This window comes from Arvicanthis niloticus, chromosome 15, assembly GCF_011762505.2.
Source record: "Arvicanthis niloticus isolate mArvNil1 chromosome 15, mArvNil1.pat.X, whole genome shotgun sequence".
NCBI lineage: Eukaryota > Metazoa > Chordata > Mammalia > Rodentia > Muridae > Arvicanthis > Arvicanthis niloticus.
Window position 1 is genome coordinate 24,986,099 of NC_047672.1, and position 21,291 is coordinate 25,007,389.

The following is a 21,291-nucleotide window of genomic DNA, read 5'->3' on the forward strand; positions in this document are numbered from 1 at the left end:
TGCCCCACCCCAAGTGCTGAGATTATATATCGGCCCACACCACCAGGTCTAGTAAGGAATCTGGTTTAGAATTTGGGGTGGGGAGACCACAAGCTTTTCATTTGAATAGAAACACCAAAAGTTCTACTAATCGTGTCCACCAAACAACTATCTTCAGAATTACAATTTCATTGCCTTCTTTTGTTCAATCCCCTCTTGGGTGTCATAAATTCTAACAGTTGAGAACACTTGTATATAAAGTATACAATAAAGGCTGACATGCATACTATATAACTCTAGTAACTGAACCTAAGATGGCACTAAGACATCAGTTTCACTCTGGGATATGGATTGGCCTCCTCTAAAACCAGGATTCCTATCCAAACTGTACTCAATACTGTTATCAAAATTCCCTTCAATTTGTTGTGAAGGAAAAAAAAAAAAAACCCACTGCAATACTCAATATGAAATTATGATCCTACTACCTGATATAAATTGTATTAGTAACACATAAAACCTTGGCCTAAGTGGTATCTGACATTGTATACAGTGCATGCTAATTTCCCAAAACCCACCCTTCCTCCCCCTCAATATTTCCCACCCTCTCCCTCCCTTACAAACAGTAAACCAAATCAACTTTCATAAATTTAGGTGCTATTTTAAAAACATCAAAATTTTACTTTACCCATTCTCTCCGATGCTCCCTGTATTTTTTTAAGCTGTGAGTGGATGACCATGCTATGTGATCAACAACTGTGAAGTTAGCAAAAGTGAACTGAGTTTAGTATTGTAATTTCAAAAGAACCTTAAAGTTTGTAATACTTGACATATTTAATGGTAGGCAAAATCCTATCTTACTGTATATATCATCAGGCATTAATGGCAAGCAATTTATAAAAGCAGTCAATATTTCTTTGTACAGATTTAGCTCAGAGCTCAGCTTTGGGAAAACAAAGAGTGAACAAGAAAGACATCAACATACAAAGCAATGAATGTATCCCATGTCTATAAATGAAGGCAGAGGCAGGGACAGGGAAGCTCTCCCACATTTTCTAGTGTGACAAAGTGTGCACCACCACCAGCTGTAGATGTTTGTAGGACCTTTTATCACTCAGTTGACTTGGGACACAGCAGGTCCCTTCCCTCTGAATAAGATCCACATTCCTTCAGTGATAGTGAAGCTAGAGCTAGAAAAAGAACAGAACTGAAAACCAATAGCTTCTTGTTTACCTAACCTCTCTCTTGAATCCCCAAATACGGAGGAAGAAGCATTATTACCCTTCCTTCCAATATAAATTCCACTTTCACATAATAGCATAGGAAATACATAAAAACCTATGGTCAGTTTCTAGTCTACTGCTGGACAAGAGATAACTTAAGATGTGCAAAATTAAACCCATGTCTTCACCTGACCCGAAGTGACTACTACTATACTGGAGTCAATCTGATCATTCTTACATAATCCTCCTTGCACCTTACCTGTGGCACCTATCTTTGTAAGTTTTTCAACATTCATCTACATAAATCTTTTTGGCAACTAGTTTTTGCTTGAGACAGAGAAGCTGGCTAAGTACCTCAAACTAGAGCTCATGATCCTTCTGCCCGAGTCTCTCCAAGTGCTGAAATAATAGGTGTATAGCACAACACCCAGCTTGTAATTAATTACTTTTGCTTTTATGTGTATAAGTTTTGTCTACAGGTATGCATGTGTATCACACTTGTGCCTGGTGCTCTAAGGTGAAAACAGGGCAGAGAATGCCCTGGAACTGAAGTTACATACAGTTGTGAGATGTCATGTGAGTGCTGGGAACTGAACCAGGGTCCTCTACAAGAGCTGCAAATGCTCTTAACCACTGAACTACCATCCCAGCCCTAATTGCTTTTTTTTTTTTTTTTTTTTGAGACATAGTCTCATGTAGCCCAGGGTGGCTTAGAACTGATGCAGGAAAGGATAATTCTGAACTTCTGTTCTTTCATATGCCAAGTGTTGGAATTACAGGTATGTATCACCATGCCCAGTTTTTGTAGTTACTTTTTAAAGTATTTATTTCTCTCTTCATGATACCTTAATAAGTGTATCCAGTTTGACCTACTGTATATGTAAGCAATTCAAAGTGTATTTTATAAGAAAACAATATTTTAATATAATCAAAGATGCTTTGAAACTATTTAACATAGCTTAATATATTTTGTACTGTTGTAAGATGTTTGTTTCTGAATGGATAGTCACACTGAGTAGTAGCAGCTTTCTCTCTCTTCAGGAAATGTAAACATAAGACTACTACACAGTCTAGAAAAGGCAATTTCTTCATAGTCCTTTGGTTAATATAATCTTATATGCCATTATATTCTTATGGACAACTACTTCAGTTTTTCATCAGCATACTTCTCAGACTTAAAGAGAGACATTACAAAAACTTCAAGTGTTGACTTAAAATTAGAAAAGCAAGTTAATAAAAAACTAGGGACAGTGTTTCATGCCTGCAGCCTCAGAATTTGGGAGACTGAGGCAGGACTGCCAGTAAGCTTGGATACACAGAGAGTTCTAGACCAGACTAAGGAGCTATAGAGTGAGACTTTGACTCAAAATATTTTTTAATAAGGGTATACAGATTTTAACATGCATGTCAAAAACTACAGCCTACTAAACTTTATTTTGACATAGAGTTGCAGTTCAATTCTGATACAGTAACACTTGTACTCAGGTTATCTGATGCCTTCTATCCAGAGTTTTTCTACATACAAAATTAGAAGCAATGGAAGCTAAGGTTTTTTTTTTTTCCTCATTCTTTTAATTTTTTTCTTTTGAGATGGGTTATCTCACTATGTAGACCAGGTTAGCTAGGACTAATGATTCTTCAGCCTCAGCTTCTCGAATGCTGGAATTACAGATGTATAGCAAGCACCTCACCCACACTAAAGGCTATCTTAAGAAACAGCTGAAAATAACCAAAGATGATACAATTAGCTGATTTATTCATTAAAAAGATTCCCAAAGAGGAGGGTATGGTAGAGCTCACCTCTAATCCAAGCATTCTGGAAGCTGTTCCAAGCTATCAGGGCATAGTGAAACTCTGTCTCATAAAACAAACAAATAAGGGCCGGGCAGTGGTGGCGCACGCCTTTAATCCCAGCACTTGGGAGGCAGAGGCAGGCGGACTTCTGAGTTTGAGGCCAGCCTGGTCTACAGAGTGAGTTCCAGGACAGCCAGGGCTATACAGAGAAACCATATCTCGAAAAAACAAACAAGCAAACAAACAAACAAACAAAAAAACCCAAATAAGTCCCCAATTGTTCAAAATAACTATAAACATCAAGAAAAACATCCCCAAATCAAAAATCAACAAAAGGAAAAAAAAAATGAGAATACTAGTGACAACCTAGAACAAGTTAAAATGAAAAACACACACCAGAAAGGAGATGTAAGCCTTAAAGCAACAAAACAGCACAGTAGAGAAAGTGTAATATTGAACATATATCACATTCACAAGAGCTGCCTCTGGGGACTCTGCCATTCACTTTAAAATATGAACAAAATATAGAAGGTACTACTTGTTCATTCATATAGGTCTTTTGTTTTCAAAATCAGGTTAACTATAATCAGTATCAAAAGAATGTGTCACTTAAGCATAAGTGTTAATTTGTAAATATTTACATATTAGATTTTTTGTCTCTCTGGGATTATTGGTAGCTCATACCTGTGATCTAAGCACTCAGAAGACAGAGGCAGATCACCTAAAATCAAGGCCAGCTTGGGCAAGAAGACAGACAGACAGACAAAGAAATGAAGCAAACACACATCAAATTTCTAAGAAAAATAACTTGGGAGATAGAAGCAGACAGGTCTTTGTGAATTTGAGTCAAACTTCATCTACATAGGAATCTCCAAGGCAGCCAGGTCTACATAGAGATACCCTATCTCCAAGGGAGAGGGGGGGATAAGTTGGGGGATACCAAGGAAAGTAGTTGAAATTCTGCTATCAATTAATTACACCCTGAAGTATGTCAACCAACAATCAATTAGACTACTGTGGGGGAATAGCCCAACAATTAAAGGGACTTGGATGCTCCTACAGAGGACCTAGACTTGATTCTCGACATCCACATCAGGCTGGTCATCCACTGCCTGTGACTCTGCTTCTAGGGGCCTCTTTCTGCCTTCTTCTGGCACTGTACACATGGTGTACATACACATAAGTAGGTATAAACACACAAATTTAAAAACAAAAAGAAAACAAGACATAACACCACTGTGGTCAATACTCCCTCTAATACTACAAATTAAATTGTGACACAAACTCCCCATACTATTAACAGTTTCTAGAGTCTAAGATAAAAACATCTCTTTCCTAGCAAGTAGATCCCTCTCTGTTCCATAAATCACATGTACTCCTTGGGGTTTCTACTGCTGCATTCTCCATTTCACATTGTCACTGTGCTTGTGACATCCTGAAGAACGAGTGGCTCTCATGAACCTAAACACTAAAGGAAAAATGAGAAACCAAGATAAAGTAATCTCATTCCGCTGGTCTAGATGATCTCCCAAGAGATGACCAAAAACAGAACTCTACTCACAAGTTCTGTTGGTTTTGTTTCTGGTTAGTCATTTCTATTCATAGACATGGATATATACTGGATATAGAGACTGGCAAGTAATTTTACATCTTATAACCTAGAACAGTATTTTCCAAAAGAAAGAAGTATCTTCCTGGCAATGTTATCTATTTAATATTGACCTAATAAACTCTAACTTTAAGCATATAGAATTTTAAGTGACAAGGGTCTAAGCTGGGCATGGTGGTATACCCCCTTGATTCCAGCACTTGAGAAGCAGAGGTTGACAGATCTCTGTATTGAGGCCAGCCTGTTCTACATTCAGAGTTCCAGGTTAGCCAGGGCTACATTGTGGTACCATCTAAAAAAAAAAAAAAAAAAAAAAAAGTCTAGTTCTATTAACTGTATCATTTTAACTGGCATGCCTATTTGTATTTATTTTTATGACAATACAAATTTCTTTTTAAAATTAATTTAAACATGAGCCTGTAATGTCAACTCCTTGAAGAAGCAGGATCACAATTTCCAAGTCTGCCTAGAGCTACAGAGGATGATAAAGGCCAGCTTGGTATACACACTGAAACCTTGTCTAAAACCCCAAATGCTGGATATAGCACAAGTGCTTGCCTAACTTTGTAGAAGACCATGGGTCCAATACTCAGCACCACCCCACCAAAAGCTTGTGTGCATACACACACAAAACTTAAAATTTTTAGAAAGCTAGTTGACAAAAAAATATTAAGTCAGGTAATAGTGGTACACGCCTTTAATCCCAGCACTCAGGAGGCAGAGAAAGGTAGATCTTTGTAGTTCAAGGCCAATTTGGTGTACAGAGCAAATTTCAGGACAGTCAGGGCTACACAAAAAAAAGGCCTGTCTCAAAAAAATCAAAACGTATTAATAGGAAACAATAAAACAAACAAACAAAACCCAGTATGGGTGGGAAACATTTATCTACAACAGGGTTTCTTGAATTTTCAATGTGCATCAAAACCGTGAGCCAAGCAAGGTGCCAGATGCCTTTAATCTCAGTACTCGGGAACAGGAAGAGTTGGATCTCAGTTCCAGGATAGCCTAGTTGGCATAAGAAGGTCTAGTACCATACAGATTCATTCTCAAAAAAGCTAAAACAAAATCTCAAAGAAAGAAAGAAAGAAAGAAAGAAAGAAAGAAAGAAAGAAAGCCTCTTGCTCGCTTCTCCTCTTGTTCCTGTTCCCCCTCTCTCCCCATTCTCCTCCCCACTGTCTCCATGTGCTCATAGCTGGCCGGCCTCTACTCCTCTTCTCTCTCTCTCTCTCTCTCTCTCTCTCTCTCTCTCTCTCTCTCTCTCTCTCTCTCTCTCTCTCTCTGCCTTTCTCTGTCTTTACTACCCCCTCAATTCCCCTCCCCATGCCCTAAATAAACTATTCTATACTAAAAATAGAAAGAAAGAAAGAAAGAAAGAAAGAAAGAAAGAAAGAGAGAAAAATTCAAGACTTTCTTAAACCTAATTGTTGGCTTGCATCTCAAGAATAAGCATTTGAGCCTCGCCTTTGATCCTAGCGCTTGGGAGGCAGAGGCAGGTGGATTTCTGAGTTCGAGGCCAGTCTGGTCTACAGAGTGAGCTCCAGGACAGCCAGGGCTACACAGAGAAACCCTGTCCCGGAAAACAAAACAAAACAAACAAACAAACAAAAAAAGAGTAAGCATTTGACTACAGGAATGCAGCTGTTGCTGTCTGGGACACATTGTGACCCAGAACAGTAGCCAACAAATGTTGGGGTTTTTTTTTGTTTGTTTGGGTAGGCTTTTTTTGGGGGGGGGAGGGAGGGAGGGACATTAAGAGTTTGAGACAATCTCATTCTATAGCCCAGCTGGTCTCAAACACAGAAACTCTCCTGCCTCAGGCTATCACTAGGCAGAATTACAGGTATGAGCCACTATATCTGGCCAATTTTTTTTTTAATTTGTAGAGTGTTTTGTCTAACATGCATGATACCTCAGTTTGATACCCAGTAAACATAAAATTCAATGAGATAGTCCATGCCTATAATTCTAGCATTCTCAAGACAGTCAGTCAGAAGATCAGAAGTTCAAGATCATCCTGGGATATAGAAATTTTTATTTTGTATTTCTAAAAATAAATGTATAAAAACTAAACGTTTATTTAAAACATCTTCAAGCACTAAATGCAAAGGGTATAATATATAGACAGTAGAACAAAATACAACACAAAACTTGGTACAGTATGTATCCTCTTTAAATACCCCCTCCCTAACTAAAAAGCAAAGCTTTGGATAGTTTAACTCTTAAAATATAAAATTGAGGCCTACAGAAAGCTGAGGTCTCAAGAAAATAAAAACAAATAATTTACCATATTCTTGAGACAGGATAAAAGAGTCAGCAAGGGCAGCTGGTTAAATTCTTTTCACGTTGAGTCAAATAGGTCAAACATCAGTTGTACATGGTTCACAACTAAATTAAAACATATGGGTCAATAGAGTGTTTTCTACAAAAAAAAAATAAGTTAAGTTCTTTCTCTGGCCAATGTTAAGAAACAAGATATGACATTTATTCAATTGACTGAACTACATTACTTTCTGATGCCTTTGACCTGTTATTCAGCTAAAACAAAAATATGATATAAACTTTATATATATGAATACACTGTAGCTGTCTTCAGACACACTAGAAAAGGGCATCAGATCTCATTACAGATGGTTTTGAGCCACCGTGTGGTTGTTGGGAATTGAACTCAGGAACCCTGGAAGAGCAGTGAGTGCTCTTAACCACTGAACCATCTCTCCAGCCCCAATAAACTTTAATTCTTTAAAAACTACTTTCCTCTATGTCCTCAATACACCTACTAAATTGATAAATCTATTTTATATTTAAGCCTTGCCTTTCCATTTCTACCCAAGCAGCTGCTAGTAAATGATCATTTAAACCCAAAAGAACAGGAGTAGAACAATGGTGCATGCCTATTGTCCCAGCAACTTGGGAAGCTAAGGTTAGAGGATTGCTTGAGTCAGGAGTTCCAAGACAAGCATAAAACAAACAGCTGGAGCAATTAACGTCATTGCTAATGTGCTTTGCTTGGACCAGAGTTTGGGCCTTAGAACCCATGTTAAAAAAAAAAAGTTATCCACAGTGGTACACACTTGTAATTCTAGCCTGCATGGACAGACACAGATAGATCCCAGGTCACTGGTCAGGGGAACAATACCAGAAACTGTTCTCTTACCTCTACACATACATACCTGCATGCACATTCATGCATAGACCCACACCCACCCATACCCAAAAAGGAACAGATTGGTTTTTCTTTGGATGCTAAAGCTTTTAAGATTCCTCTCAGAAACTTACCCTGTTTCACTCCCTCATTTTTTTTTCTCCAATAAGATGATCCAACTTCTTTCGTCTTCTTAGTCTACAATTTCTTCGCAGACTGATTAGGGTGGGTAGGCCTGCTTACATTTCCTCAAAAGTAGCAGTTCTGAACTGCTTCACACATTTTTTTTTCTTTGAAACCTACACTGACCTCAAAACTCATCTTCCTGCTTCAGCCTCCCAAATGGTAGAATGCTAGGATTACATTTGTAATCCTTCCATGTTTGTAATTTCACTTTTTGTTTGTTTGAGCCCAGCCTGTCTGAATCTCTAGGCACTCCTGCTTAAGCCTCTCAATGGGATTATAAGTATCACCATGCCCAGCTGGAAGCTCATTAAAAAGTAACTATCTCATTTTTTCTAGTCTTACCACACTCACTGACCTTTACTTAGTGTTAAGCCATCTATCTATGTGCTCAGCCCATTGCTTATCCGAATCTAAGCAACTTTAAGTTTCAGTCTGTGAGAAGCACATTACTGAACAATGATTCAATAAACCTGAGCATGACCATAAATAACATCTACTTGCTTTTCAAGTTCCCATCCTGAACACGGCTTATCCTTAGTAGACACCCTACTTTAACTAGAAACATACTTGCCACTTACAATGCTTACAACATACACAAAAACTAATTTATCTTCTGTTTTTATTTTTTTTAAACCTGAAACATTGTCTCAAAAACACAGGCTTACTTGAGGAGTGCTAAAGAACTGCAGAGATTCCAAGATAACAGGGTTCTATGAGGTGAGATTTGTATTGTTTTCTGGGCTGCTCTGAAGATAGAAATATTTAGAATTCAAAATACAAAATGAGGGGAAAACTTTAACTGATTCTCTATTCAAGTGTTAACAAGATTTTTCAATGTGTTGGAGATGCCTGAACACTGACAAAATCAAATGGTTACAGACACACATGAAAACTCTTCGGCCTTATATGTACATGCTCTAAACTAAGAAATATCCCATTATTGTATTTTTTAAAATGTATGCTTGTACATTAAAGGCTATATCTCTTCTACTTAAAATGAAATGAGCCAAGTATAATAAAAGGATAGCTTACAACTAACCAAGATATAAGTGTAATTCATTAAGATGAGAAGAAAATTAGGAGAATGTGTGTGTTGATGACAAGAAACACAAGTTACAATAAAGGTGATTTTACAACAACGATAAAAACCACAGAAGAAAACACTACATGAAATCTTTGATTCAATAATTTTGTAGTAATGTTCTATACAGATGCAAATGCATTGGTTAGGCATTTCTAAACTTGTATTAGGAATAGGTAAATTACTTTCTGAACTGCATTTTCCAAGGTTATTACCTAAAATGACTATTCTCTCAATTTTATGTTATCACACTACACAATGGGGTAGCAGTTAAGATTAATATCTTGTATTATTAACTGAAGAAGTATCTTATAGCTCAATAAAATTACTATTTCAAATAGCTAAAACTATCTAAAATGTTTATGTAAATGTTTTTGGTGTTTTGTTGATTTGGCTTTTGAGATGGTGTCTCATGCTGCCTAGGGCAGTCTCAAATTAACTATGTAGCTGAGTGTGGGACACTCCTGATCTTCTTGCCTCTACAGCCAAAATAGGATCAGAGCAGAGACCCATACACGACAATAATGATCTACTCTCCAGGAACACTGGCCCACATCCCTGACAGGATACAAAGCCATTACAGTACCTTTTGTCACTCAGAGGAGTTAGAAGGAAGGGCTGTGATACTACAGATTGTACAGGTCATTGCACATGCTAAGAAAGTGCTCCACCACTAAGATATATCCCCAGCTGTAGGTAACTTGTCTGCTCAAAGCTACCCACCATCATGGATGATACCATACAAGCTTATTTCTATGATCTAACTTTGGGTCTACAGGTTGGCTTCCAAGGCACATTTAAGCACACTATCATTCCTGGTCCATTTTAACCTTTCAGAAATGGTTTGTGCTCCCATAAAAACAATTTTAAAAGCATGGTACCCTTAGAACAATCTTCAAAACAATCTTCTAAACTTCAAACTTTAGGATGTCATCTAGGTCCAGGTCCTAGGCCTGGTATAGTTTAGTGGTTCGGAGCTTCCCTAGCATATGCAAAGCCCAGGCAGGAGTTTGATTCCTGTCACTGGGGAGGTTGTAGTGTTCCAGTCCTCCTCAATTTTGTTTAATCCACATTAGTTATACCTTTCTAAGTTGTTCTAGAATCACAGCCAGATACTCATAACCAAACTATATACTCACAAAGAGGGCTTATGCCAAGGGACATTCTTAAAATTAATCCAATCTAATCAAAATGACCATGGTCCATAAGAGGACACTACAGTGCTTTCTCTGAACTATCACAAAAACAATTCTCAAAAGGTTTCTTAAAATTCCCTGTTTCTGTTACCATCTGGAATATGCTCAGGGGAAACAATTACCTCTCTCTTTTCTAAGACAAAAAAATTTAAATGTAATTAATTTTAAAATTGAGATTAAAATACTAGTAATGGGTATCTACTTGTGATTTTTTTCTAAGAAAAACTAATTATTATTTCTTCAACATTTTTAGTATAACATAGAAAATTATTCGGCTTCCCAAATAACAAAGTATAGATTTAATTTGAGGCAAAAAGGTTATGTGACTTACCAAAGCTTCTAATTAGAAACCAGGTCTCCTGAGTCTCAGCCCAGTGTTCTTTTCCTTATGTCTTATTAGAAAATTCCAAATATAGACAGCCCCCCCAGTTACATGGGTTTGAGTTACACTGATTCACATATACAAACTTTATATAGTGTGACCAATGTTTCAACTCACGCGGTACCCTGCTTCCATTTATGCAGTATGCCAGGCATCGGCACGATTTTCAGTGGCACACAGGCGGTTGCCACCACCAGGGCCCTAGGCAAAATTGCAAAGAAGGCAAAGTTTGTCTTTGGCCCTCCCATTTCCCTTATGCATTTCTCTCCCACCTCCTGATCATCCTCCCAATGCCCAGTCTTCCAATGCCATCAAGCTACCCTTCTGATTGTCAAAAGCTCCCCATATCAAGAACTATCTTTCTTGAAGTGCCCAGTAATCCAAGTTATCTATTTTACTACCACCACAATTCCTATTCCTAAGAATTCTAATGAGGTCTAAGTCACTTAAGTGATTATCTGATTTAAGTAAATGATGATATATTTAACCAACAGACTTAAATTTCCAAGTAATTTAAAAAGGAATTAAAAACTCTTAATGGGGGAGTAACATCTTTCCAGAGCCCCAGAAATCCTTTATTGTTTCAGATTCCTTCACAAATACAATACTGTTAAGGGGTAACTGCCATCTAAGGCACCACTACCCAAAATAGTTTTGGCTGTTTTTATAGTTGTACACAGGGACAAACAAAAACCAAAGCTCCTTTAAATACCCACCCTTACCTACCTTTTCCATCTTTCTCCCACTTTCTGGGTCCCCAATTCCACCTCTTAAAGCCAAACATACAGCATTTTTGGTAAGTTGTCCCATGTGTGTAACACAAGGTTTTCCATTATGTGGCTCAAATTACATGGTGCTTCTCAATGATATACCTATTCTTCCCTATCCTTGAATAATTTTGTTTACTGTATACAAAAAAAATAATCCTGATTTTATTTCAAGGTCCTGAATTACAAATTAAATATCTAATAAGAAGGAAATGCACTGTTATCTCGAATATATGAAAGAACTAATATGGGTACCTTAAAAAAAAGGCTTTCCTTTTATTTTATTGAGCTAGGGGTCTCACTGCACTATACCTGGCTAAAATTCAATCCTTTTTTTCCACTTTTCCATAAAAGTAGTTGTTCTTTATTGTTTTTGCTTGAGGCAAGGTCTTGCCTTAACTCAGGCTAGCCTAGAATTATGTAGCCTAGGGTAGCCTTGAACTCACTGATATTCTTCTGCCTCAGCATTCTACCAAGCCAAAACTGATGTTTCTTCTAAATCAATACAGCACTGAAAACCAAATCACTTCAACTAAATACTATTATTTACTCATAAATATGAGTTCATTTTTTAAGTTCAATTGGTCTGAAGGGTTAAAGAAATATTCAGGGACAGAGACAGGAATACAAATTTAAATAAATAAATTTTAAGAATCCAGCTTCCTTCTGGGACTACACAGAGAAATTTATAGATATACTACATATTTAACAGCTCAGTTTTGTAATACTAGAGGGGGCTGCTATCAGAAAATTGTCAGGTCATAGTTACCTTGATCCAACTAACCTTCCAATAATATATAAGGAAATCCTATCTATGTAGAAGATACCAATAATGGCATCAATCCAAATTAAAAGAACTACATAAAGTAAGCCTTAAAGATTTCTAAAATGTTATTACAAAGATTGAACTGTTAGGCTCCTGTATGAAGCCCCTTCCAAATATCCTCACTTATGATGGAGAAGGAAAAAAAGTTAAGACACGCTGCAATTATAAACATTCTTACCCAAACATGAAAGGTTAGGTTATTTCAGTGTTTTTAATGTCTCTTTAAGGGATTACTTACTACACACAAGTAAGTTTTATTTTCTTTCCATTTTTCCCTCCTCTTTACACAATAAATCTATTATGCACCCGTATTTGTCCTACTGTTCTATTAAGAAAAGTCCCCTGTGAGTTTTTATCAAAACTTAACCTTACACTGAAAGCTGTATAAATATTGCTAAAAAGATTTGAAATAGGTTTTTGAAATAGGTATTTTTCCACAAAAAAAAAAAAAAAAAGAAAGAAAGAAAACTCAGCAGGATTTACAATTATGCTAAATTACATTACGTATGTCTTTTCTTGTCCAAAAAGGAAAAAAAGAAAACCCATTTAAATCTCTAAGAAACTTGCCTAAACAAGTTTTTACAAGTCAGGATTTGGAGTTGTTTTTTAAGAAAGTGCTGAACTTTAATTTGAAAGTACATTGTTAATTATTCCCCAAAAGTAACATTTCATCGTTTTTAGACAAAGGATAAAATCCAACACATAAATAACTCCCTATATGGATTCTAGTCTTACTGCATTTTTAAGCCCTTTCTTTCCTTCCATTCTAATTCAGTGGGCATCAAATATCCAAAATGATTGTTTATATTACTTGTAAAATTGGTCAATATTTACTGAAGTCTCTGTTAAGTGGTCTAACAAAATGGAGGTCTCTCGGTTTAAAAAAAAAAAAAAAATAGGCCTAAACACTTCTACAAAATGGGCCAAACACACCCACTTTAAGAAACCATGGTTTGGGTCAGATTTTCCACACACACACACGAAAAAAAAAGTTGACTGTGTAGGGCTCGACGAAGCGTCCCTGGAACTGGGGGTTAGTAGTGAAGGTTTCGTTAAGACCAGGGAGGGAGGGGGTATTTCTCTCCACACTCTAGAGGACGGCGGCGAGGGTGATCCGAAAGCCCAGAGTAAGGGAGCTCGAGCTGGGGTGGAGACCTTAGCGTTCCGCCGGCCCCTAATCCACAGTCATAACTGACCAACCCCACTACGCAAAACAGACTTGGGCTCTCCCAACCCCGCCAAGTCAACAGCAAAAAGCACAAACTCTCCTTTCAGCTCCCAGGCCCCGCCTCGCCCCATTGGCAGCAGTTCCCGCCAATCCGCACGGTCACCGCCCCCGAGCCCGCCTGCCAAGCTCTGATTGGACTGGAAAAGAGACGGGGTACCTTGCGCTACCAATCTGGGAGCCCCTTACTCGACCGCACGCGCGCACCTAAGTGCTCCCTTGGAGGCCTTCCCCCTCCCCGGCACCGGCCCCTCCCCCACCCCCAGGGCTCTGGCAGCGACTTACCGTCCCGAGAGGTGCCCATTAACTGGTCCAGCATAGCGCGCATCTGGGCCTGCGCCGACATGGCGGCGGCGTAGCGGGCGGGCAGGCAGGCAGGCAGGCGGGGGTGGGGCACCAGCCGGGCCCTGTCGGGCGGGGGACGAGGGAAGGGGTGGGGGAGGTGCGGCGCTGTCTCGGTGGCCGCCGCGGCCTCGAGGCCTGCGAGTGGGGAGTCGGAGGGGTCGTGGAGGGTCCGGGCTGCGCTTCTCAGGACGGCGTGGACGTGGAAGATGGCAGCCCCCTCGAGAGCAAGCCCTCGTGCCCTCACTCTCCGTCCGGTTCCTGAGACAGACGCGACACGGGCTAAGCCGACTCTCGCCTCCTCCCGACACCGACACCCGCCAGAAGCCGTCAACCCCCCCCAGCGAGCTCTGACGCCGCTCGCCACCGCCGCCGCCGCGACGGGAGCGCGCACGCTGCCCGCGCCTAGTCGTTTCCCGTGGGGGTTCGGCCAATCGCCATCCAGCTCGCTTCGCTCCGCCCTGCCCCTCCCGCGGAGGGCCCCACCCTAACGGCTGCCGAGCGCGTTCACGTCTGCTCACCCCGCCCCTCGCGGAAGCGAAGTCTCGCGAGAACGTTGCTCTCTTCGCCGACTCTGGAGCCTTGTCGGCCCCAGGCGTCTAAGCGGCAGGTTTCGTAGGCCCTCTCTGCTTGCTGCGCTGGCGGCCCAGCCCCAAATGAGCAAGTGCCAAGCTTAGAGCAAGTCGGAGTAAGAAGTTCGAAAGAAGTTCTCAGGGTTAGTGCGTTCCTGACGGATGCTGGCGGAATCGCAAGCCCGTGGGAGGGCCGAACTCGAGCCGAGGACGCCTAACCATATCCTCAGGCCACTGCCCCTCATCAGTGCCCGAGCTGGAACATGTCAGGTTCAAGAAAAAAAAAAAACAAAAAAAACGCGAAATCAACTCAGTGGCAATCAGGCATCCCGACCCCTTTGCTATGTTTAGGACAGCTGGAAGTTGCCAGTCTGAATTTGAATCAAGGGAGAGCTTGGGCCGGGCCATACTGCAGAGCAGCGTTTCCGCGGGAAGAAGGACAGCCTCCTGGGTTCCTGGCTGACTGTCGCCCTGCACTCCCACGCCTTGCTAACTGCGACCTTCCATCCGTAGTTGATTTCTTAATCTCAAGGCTGGTGGGGGTGAGGCCAGAGGGAGCCAACGGGAAATACATGGGCCACGGCTGCTTGCTAGCCGTTTTCGGAAACGGCAAAAAAAAAAAAAAAACCAAAAAATAAAACCTGCCGGCTCTTTTTAAGCTGAAACGTCGCTACTCTCTAGATAATAGGAAAATTATGCCTGTTTTTGCCGTTTCATTATAATTGCACGTGCATTGAGGAATTAAAATTCCTAACAAGTGCCAGGTTCGTAGTAATAATGTGAAAGGGCAATCACAGTTCCAAGGTCGAAACTACATTAATGAGCCGATGCAAATTGTAGTCATGTTATCGTCATCAAGTTGAAAAAAAAATCAATTATCCAGAGTACTGTTTTTGAGACAGGGTGTCAGTGTTATGAGAAAAAAAAATAGTCTTAAAAAGTGAGAATGCGCCGGGCGGTTAATCCCAGCATTTGGGAGGCAGAGGCAGGTGATTTCTGCCAGCCTGGTCTACAGAGTGAGTTCCAGGACAGCCAGGGCTACACAGAGAAACCCTGTCTCAGAAAAAAAAATTAAAAAAAAGTGAGAATGCTGGAGACATTTTTCAGTCCTGCAGAAGCTAGGCATCACCCTGACACAAGAGGCAAAATAATTGCGCTGCCAACTTAGCATAAAACTGTTTAGTTGTTATCCAGTGAAACGCTTGAAGCCCAAGGTTCCCTCCTCTTCGATTTGTGAGCCCAGCTGTATAGCCAAGTGCCTAAAATCAACTGCAAGGGCCTAAGCAGGCAGCCAGCTGCCAAGTAGGGAATATAGGGGCCTGGTGTCTCCTGTTCATCCGCGGTTCTGTAGCCAGCTTTACTACCTGCAGTTCAGACAGGCAATAGGCCAAATGATGTATTCCTTAAACTGTGTAGCTCAAACTGCCCTGAAACTTGTCATCCTACCTACCTAAGCTACTTTAGGTTTAGGCATGTGCCACAATGTCTGGTTCAAAAACTAAATTCTAAACAATTCCAAACAAGTTCTTGCGACATCCTTTGAAAATTGTTGTACAATGGAAGCTGGAGAGAGCCTTAGAAGTTAAAAGTCTCCAGTTCCCAACACCCTTGTGACTGCTCACAACCCTCGAACTCCGATGTCAGAACTGACATTTTCTTCTTGCCTTTAAGGACACCAAGCACATATATGCACCTACATTGAAGTGAAACAAAGGCATAAAAAGGTTTTTTAAAATAAGATTGGTGTAAATAGAAAACTGCAAACTATGTTCTAGAGAGATGCACTATTATAAAAACAGTATTATCCTGAGAAACACATTCTTAGCAAAGCACAAAAAAGCTCTAAGTAAATATGTTGACTTGTTTGTGGGTTTGTTTGTTGAGACAGGTCCTCACCATGTAGCTGTGAATGGGTTGGAGCTGACTGTAGATCAAGCTGGCCTGTAACTCAGAGATTGTTTCACAATGGAAACAAAAGGGAAAGGCTACAGGTCAGTGGAACAGCACTTGTTTAGTGCTGGTGAGGCCCTGGTTCAATCCCCAGTACCACAAGGGGGCTTGGGGGAGACAAAACTTACCTTACAAAACGGATTAGCCTCATTAACTTGTGTATACTTCAAAATTGCATTGGGCCGGGGCGGTGGTGGCTCACGCCTTTAATCCCAGCACTTGGGAGGCAGAGGCAGGCAGATTTCTGAGTTCGAGGCCAGCCTGGTCTACAGAGTGAGTGCCAGGACAGGCAGAGCTACACAGAGAAACCCTGTCTCAAAAAACCAAAAAAAGAAAAAAAAAAATTGCATTGGTTTCTTGACCTGTCACGTAATTGTAGAAGGTAAGCATCTGCTTCTTACCAAATGTTTTTATTTGTAATTCAAACTCTCAACACCACAAAATTAATAGCAACGTGAGTAATAATTCAATACTTTAGAGCAGAAATTCCCTCCCTTAGTCTCGTGACCTCTTCCTTGTGATCAGGCCTTGTGGTTTGTAGGGTTTAATCCAACTAGAAAACAGAAACATTTATTTCCGTGCAACAGTGGGAGTGTAGGGATCAGAGGACAGCTTTCAGAGCTGATTCTCTACTACCATATTAATCCCAGGAACAAACTTAAGGTTGTCAGCCTTGGCCTTGGCTGATCTTTACCTGTTGAGCCATCCCCCTACCCCAAATCCAGGGACTTGCGCATACTAAACATGCCGTTTATGTTGAGCCGCATCCAGCGCCTGATACTCTATGTCAAAGCAAGTGTCATAGAATCAGGGTTCATATATTCACTTTCCTTTTCATTCTGATACCTCTGCCTTTCATTTGGGAGCAATTCTTTTTGTTTGGGGTTTTCTTTGAATAGGGTTCAGGAAACTGCAGCCCAAAAGCTGAATCCAGGCCCGCCGCTGCTTTCGTTGGTTTGGGGTGAGTAGTGTTGCTTTTTTGGTTTGGTTGGCTGGTTAGTTTGAAACAGGATCTCACTATTTGAAATAGGATTGAAATAGGATCTACTGGATGGCCTGGAACTCACTATGTAGACCAGGCTTCCTACAAACTCATAGAGATCCACCTACCTGCCTTTGCCTCCCAGGGACTGGGATTAAAGATATCCAATACTATGCCCAGCTGTTTTGGGCTTTTGTAAAACAAGGCGTCACATAATTCAGGCTGGCCTTAAACTTGCTATGTAGCTGAAGATAACCTTGAATTGATCATCTCCTCTCAAGTGCTGAGATCACAGCTCAGCACCACTGTCTGTTTTCAATCGTTTCACTGGAATATTGCCAGGATCACTCATTCTCTTACTATCTACAGTTGATTTTGCCCTTTAACCAAGAGTTATAAAGTTATAAGACACTACTATATGGCCTGTAAGACTTAACTCTTGTTTATTTATTTGTTTGTTTTGAGACAGGATTTCTCTGTGTAGCCCTGGCTGTCTTAAAACTCCCTCTATAGATCAAGCTGGCCTCAAACTTAGAGATCCACCTGCCTCTGCCTCCCAAGTGCTGGGATTAAAGTTTGCCCCACCACTGCCCACTCCAGAGGGAGTGACCCTCCCTTAGATCTAATGAAAATAAATAGGCATTGATATCTGAAGTCTGCAGAAGGAATACATAGTAAGAGCTGTCAGGAGCCATAATAGGACAATCTAATAATTAGCAGGTGATCGTCCTGAGATGGCTTGCCTTGGATTATTACATAATTTGCAACAAGTGAGCCCTTATTCTGCAAGGCTGTAAGGGACTCATTTTAGGAAAGATTCCTGCTATTAATATGCTTTTCCTATTATTATTAAACAAATATAACAATCACTAGGTATTATCCCACCCCTTTGGAACAGATCTCTGCAGATCCACGAAGATATACTGTCTTGTAGTAATGCTATATAGACAAATAGATGACTTCTTAGTCTTAATGATGATCCTATAGAAATTCCTAAAATTGTATCAATGATTATTAAGCTCTTTTATAGTAGGACTGCTATTAGGTCCCTTTCTCATAGTCAAAATTACAATGAGAACTCTGCCAGTCTCCCAAGTGTCATCAATCAATTGATCTTAGATAGTAACCAGACTTTCTCCTACTCAGAGCACATTCCAAGAGGTTGTAAAACAATTAACAAAAGGTCATAAAAAGGGAACTAACGATTTATTGTAGGTGCTAAGACAGAAGATCAAATATTGAATGGGTTTATCTATACAAAACTTCACTAATTTCTTAGTTATAGTTTTAAACCTTCAGTGAACCTGTGGAGCTGAGACAGGTGATGGATGTTTAGCCAGTTAATTACTCCTAATGGATATGCATATAAACATTCTCTGTTGTAAACTTCTATTTCAATTTATGATTTGATTTTTGGTGTGAACTTGTGATGAACTTTGTAACGTGATCATGTATTCTGAAAGATGTATAAGTACTGAGGACAAAGAGATGAGAGGCAGATAGAATAGATAGAATTTTTTTCCCTTTCCCCAGATAGAGTACAATTTTCCCCTTTCCCTGCTTAGGAGCTTTCCAATTGTCCCCTTAGATAGCTTTCATAGGGAACTTTTAACAACTTAGTAATAAACGCTATAACCATTTCTCTAAGTGTCTTTTCTTCCTGTAACTTCTAACTAGCAAGGTGAAAGTTAGAGCCCAGCAGTTCCTGCTGAGACAGAACAAAGGCCACATTGCCTAATCCTCTGCTGTTAGGCTACAGGTGCTAATCACCTAAGCCATCAGTCTCTTACCCTCAGAAGGAGCAAGAAATTTTTAGGACTTTTTAGAAGTTATCATCAGCATTTCAGTACAGGTCAGAGAGCCAAAAAGCCCTGAAACCGTCAGACTTTAAAGCCATCACCAGAGTCTTACTCTGTGCCCCTGCCACTACCCTCCCTGGGCCGGAAGGCTCCTGGCAAAGAGCCAGACAGAAGCTGAAAGAGCTAAACCTGGAGCCAGCTCAAGCCTGTAGTCCCCATAACGAAGAGGCTGAGGAAGGAGGGTTGATAGAACTTTGATTTGAGCCCGGCCTGGCCTGGGCTACATGAGACCTTGTCTCAAACAAAAAAGAAGAAAAAGAGGCTTTTTAAATGGTTATATTGTTCACTTTACAATTTTGCTTTTTGGGTTTTATTAAGACAGGATTTCTCTGTGTAACAGCCCTGGCTGTCCTGGACTAGGCTGGCCTCTAACTCTTAGAGAGCCACCTGCCTTTGCCTCCCCAGTTTACAATTCTAGAGTGGAGTTAACTGGGCCATGAATTCCATAAAGCCAACTAAAAACATGCTATGTAAGATAGCATGCATATGCATATGAATATATACTTTGAAGGATACAAAGATGAGTGAGAGACATGGTTGGGTTTTGTTTGTTTGTTTTGATTTTTTGGTTTTTCGAGACAGGGTTTCTCTGTATAGCCCTGGCTGTCCTGGAACTCAGAAATCTGCCTGCCTCTGCCTCCCAAATGCTGGGATTAAAGGTGTGCACCACCACTGCCCAGCAAGACATGGTGTTTGGTCTAAGATTATGTCTAGTTTCTTATGTGTGTGTGTGGGGGGGAGGGTGCTGGGGGAAGCCCTCACAAATACAATAAAGAGAAGCACAGCACAAATGAAGAGTTGGTGGCTTACAAAAAATAATTTTATTTATGGAATTAAGGACATTTAAAGCAAAAGGATCATTTAGGGTACTTTATTTAGGTACTTCAGTCAAAAGATTATCAATGGTGCTCGCTACCATACACTAAACTTGAACAATACAGAGAGGATTATATGGCCCTGCACAAAGAGAACATGCAGATTTGTAAACTGTTCCATTTACTTTTCCTCAGGTGAAAGTATACTTTTGGTAGTATATATTTCTACACTTTTAAATCAAGTAAAATATTTCTTAGTGAATATAAATTGATAATATGGAAAATATCATAAGTATAAATAGAATTTCTTCTAAGAACTATTCACTCTACAAAATGTATTTTTCTGAAATGCTAAACTAGTTTAATCTATGAGTTTCAATGGGATTAGAACTAGAAAGAAATATTAAATGTTAAAGTTCCTTTCCATGTAGGAGGAAGGTTGAATTTTAAGACACTTAAGGCATTTTGGGGGCTGGAGACATGGCTCAGCAGTTAAGAGCACTGACTGCTCTTCCAGAGGTTCTGATTTCAATTCCCAGCAACCACATGGTAGCTCACAACCATCTGTAAAGGGATCTTCTAGTGGGTCTGAGGACAGCAACAATGTACTCACATACATAAAGAGTTCATAATACATAATACATAATACATACATAAGAGTTCAGCATGGTGGTGCTTTAGTTCCAGTACTCTGGAGGCAGGTCTCTCTGAGTTCAAGGTCTGCCTGTTCTACATAGCAAGTTTCAAGCCAGTCAGAACTACACAACAAGACCCTATCTCAAAAAACAAAAACAAAACCAAAAAAACCACGAAACTTTATTTTTTAATTGTGTGTGTGTGTGTGTGTGTGTGTGTGTGTGTGTGTGTATGTTTATGTGTTTGTGCACGTGCACACACAAGAGTGCAGGTACCTGTACAGACCAGAGGTGTTGAATCTCTTGTACTAGAGTTACAAAAGGTGGTTGTTAGCTATCTGACATGGGTGCTGGGAACCAACCTCAGATCCTCTGTAAGAGTAATACAGACCTGTGACCACTAAGCCCATCTCTTCATTTATTAACAAAACAAAACAACAAAAGCCCTAAGTTTTAAAATTAAAGCAAATACATCAGGGACTAGGAGGCAGGCTCACTAGATAAAGTGTGCACATGCAAGGGCCTGAGTCTGCATCCCTAGCATCCATATACACAGTCATGGCAGTGCAGGTGTCGAACCCCAGAGCTGGGGAGCCAAGACAAATAGATCCTGGACACTCGATAGTCACTGAGCCCAAAACAGTGAGCTCCAAGTTCAGTGAGAGACACTGTCTCAAGAAATAAGGCAGAGAAGTACTTGAGAAAGGCATCTCTTTGTCAAACTCTAGT

At 40.2% G+C, this 21,291-nt stretch overlaps 1 protein-coding gene across 9 annotated transcripts in view; it reads right to left on the bottom strand.

Annotated features, from left to right (window-relative positions):
* Nucleotides 1–14,215, bottom strand: part of Luc7l2 (LUC7 like 2, pre-mRNA splicing factor) — a 54,918-nt gene extending 40,703 nt beyond the window's left edge. The window contains exons 1-3 of one of the 9 annotated variants that reach the window (XM_076913518.1): nt 10,707–10,786; nt 6,887–6,987; nt 665–732 (exon numbers count right to left, since the gene is read on the bottom strand). Coding sequence is in view for 3 of the 9 variants with exons in the window: in XM_034519233.2 (XP_034375124.1) it covers nt 13,693–13,753 (61 nt within the window). In the remaining 6 variants the exon portion in view is untranslated. Of the gene's footprint in view, nt 1–664; nt 1,838–6,886; nt 6,988–10,706; nt 10,787–13,692 lie in introns of those variants that run through there. The other 8 variants (XM_034519233.2, XM_076913521.1, XM_034519231.2 and 5 more) reach the window with 8 other exon arrangements.
* Nucleotides 14,216–21,291: the final 7,076 nt, after the last annotated feature.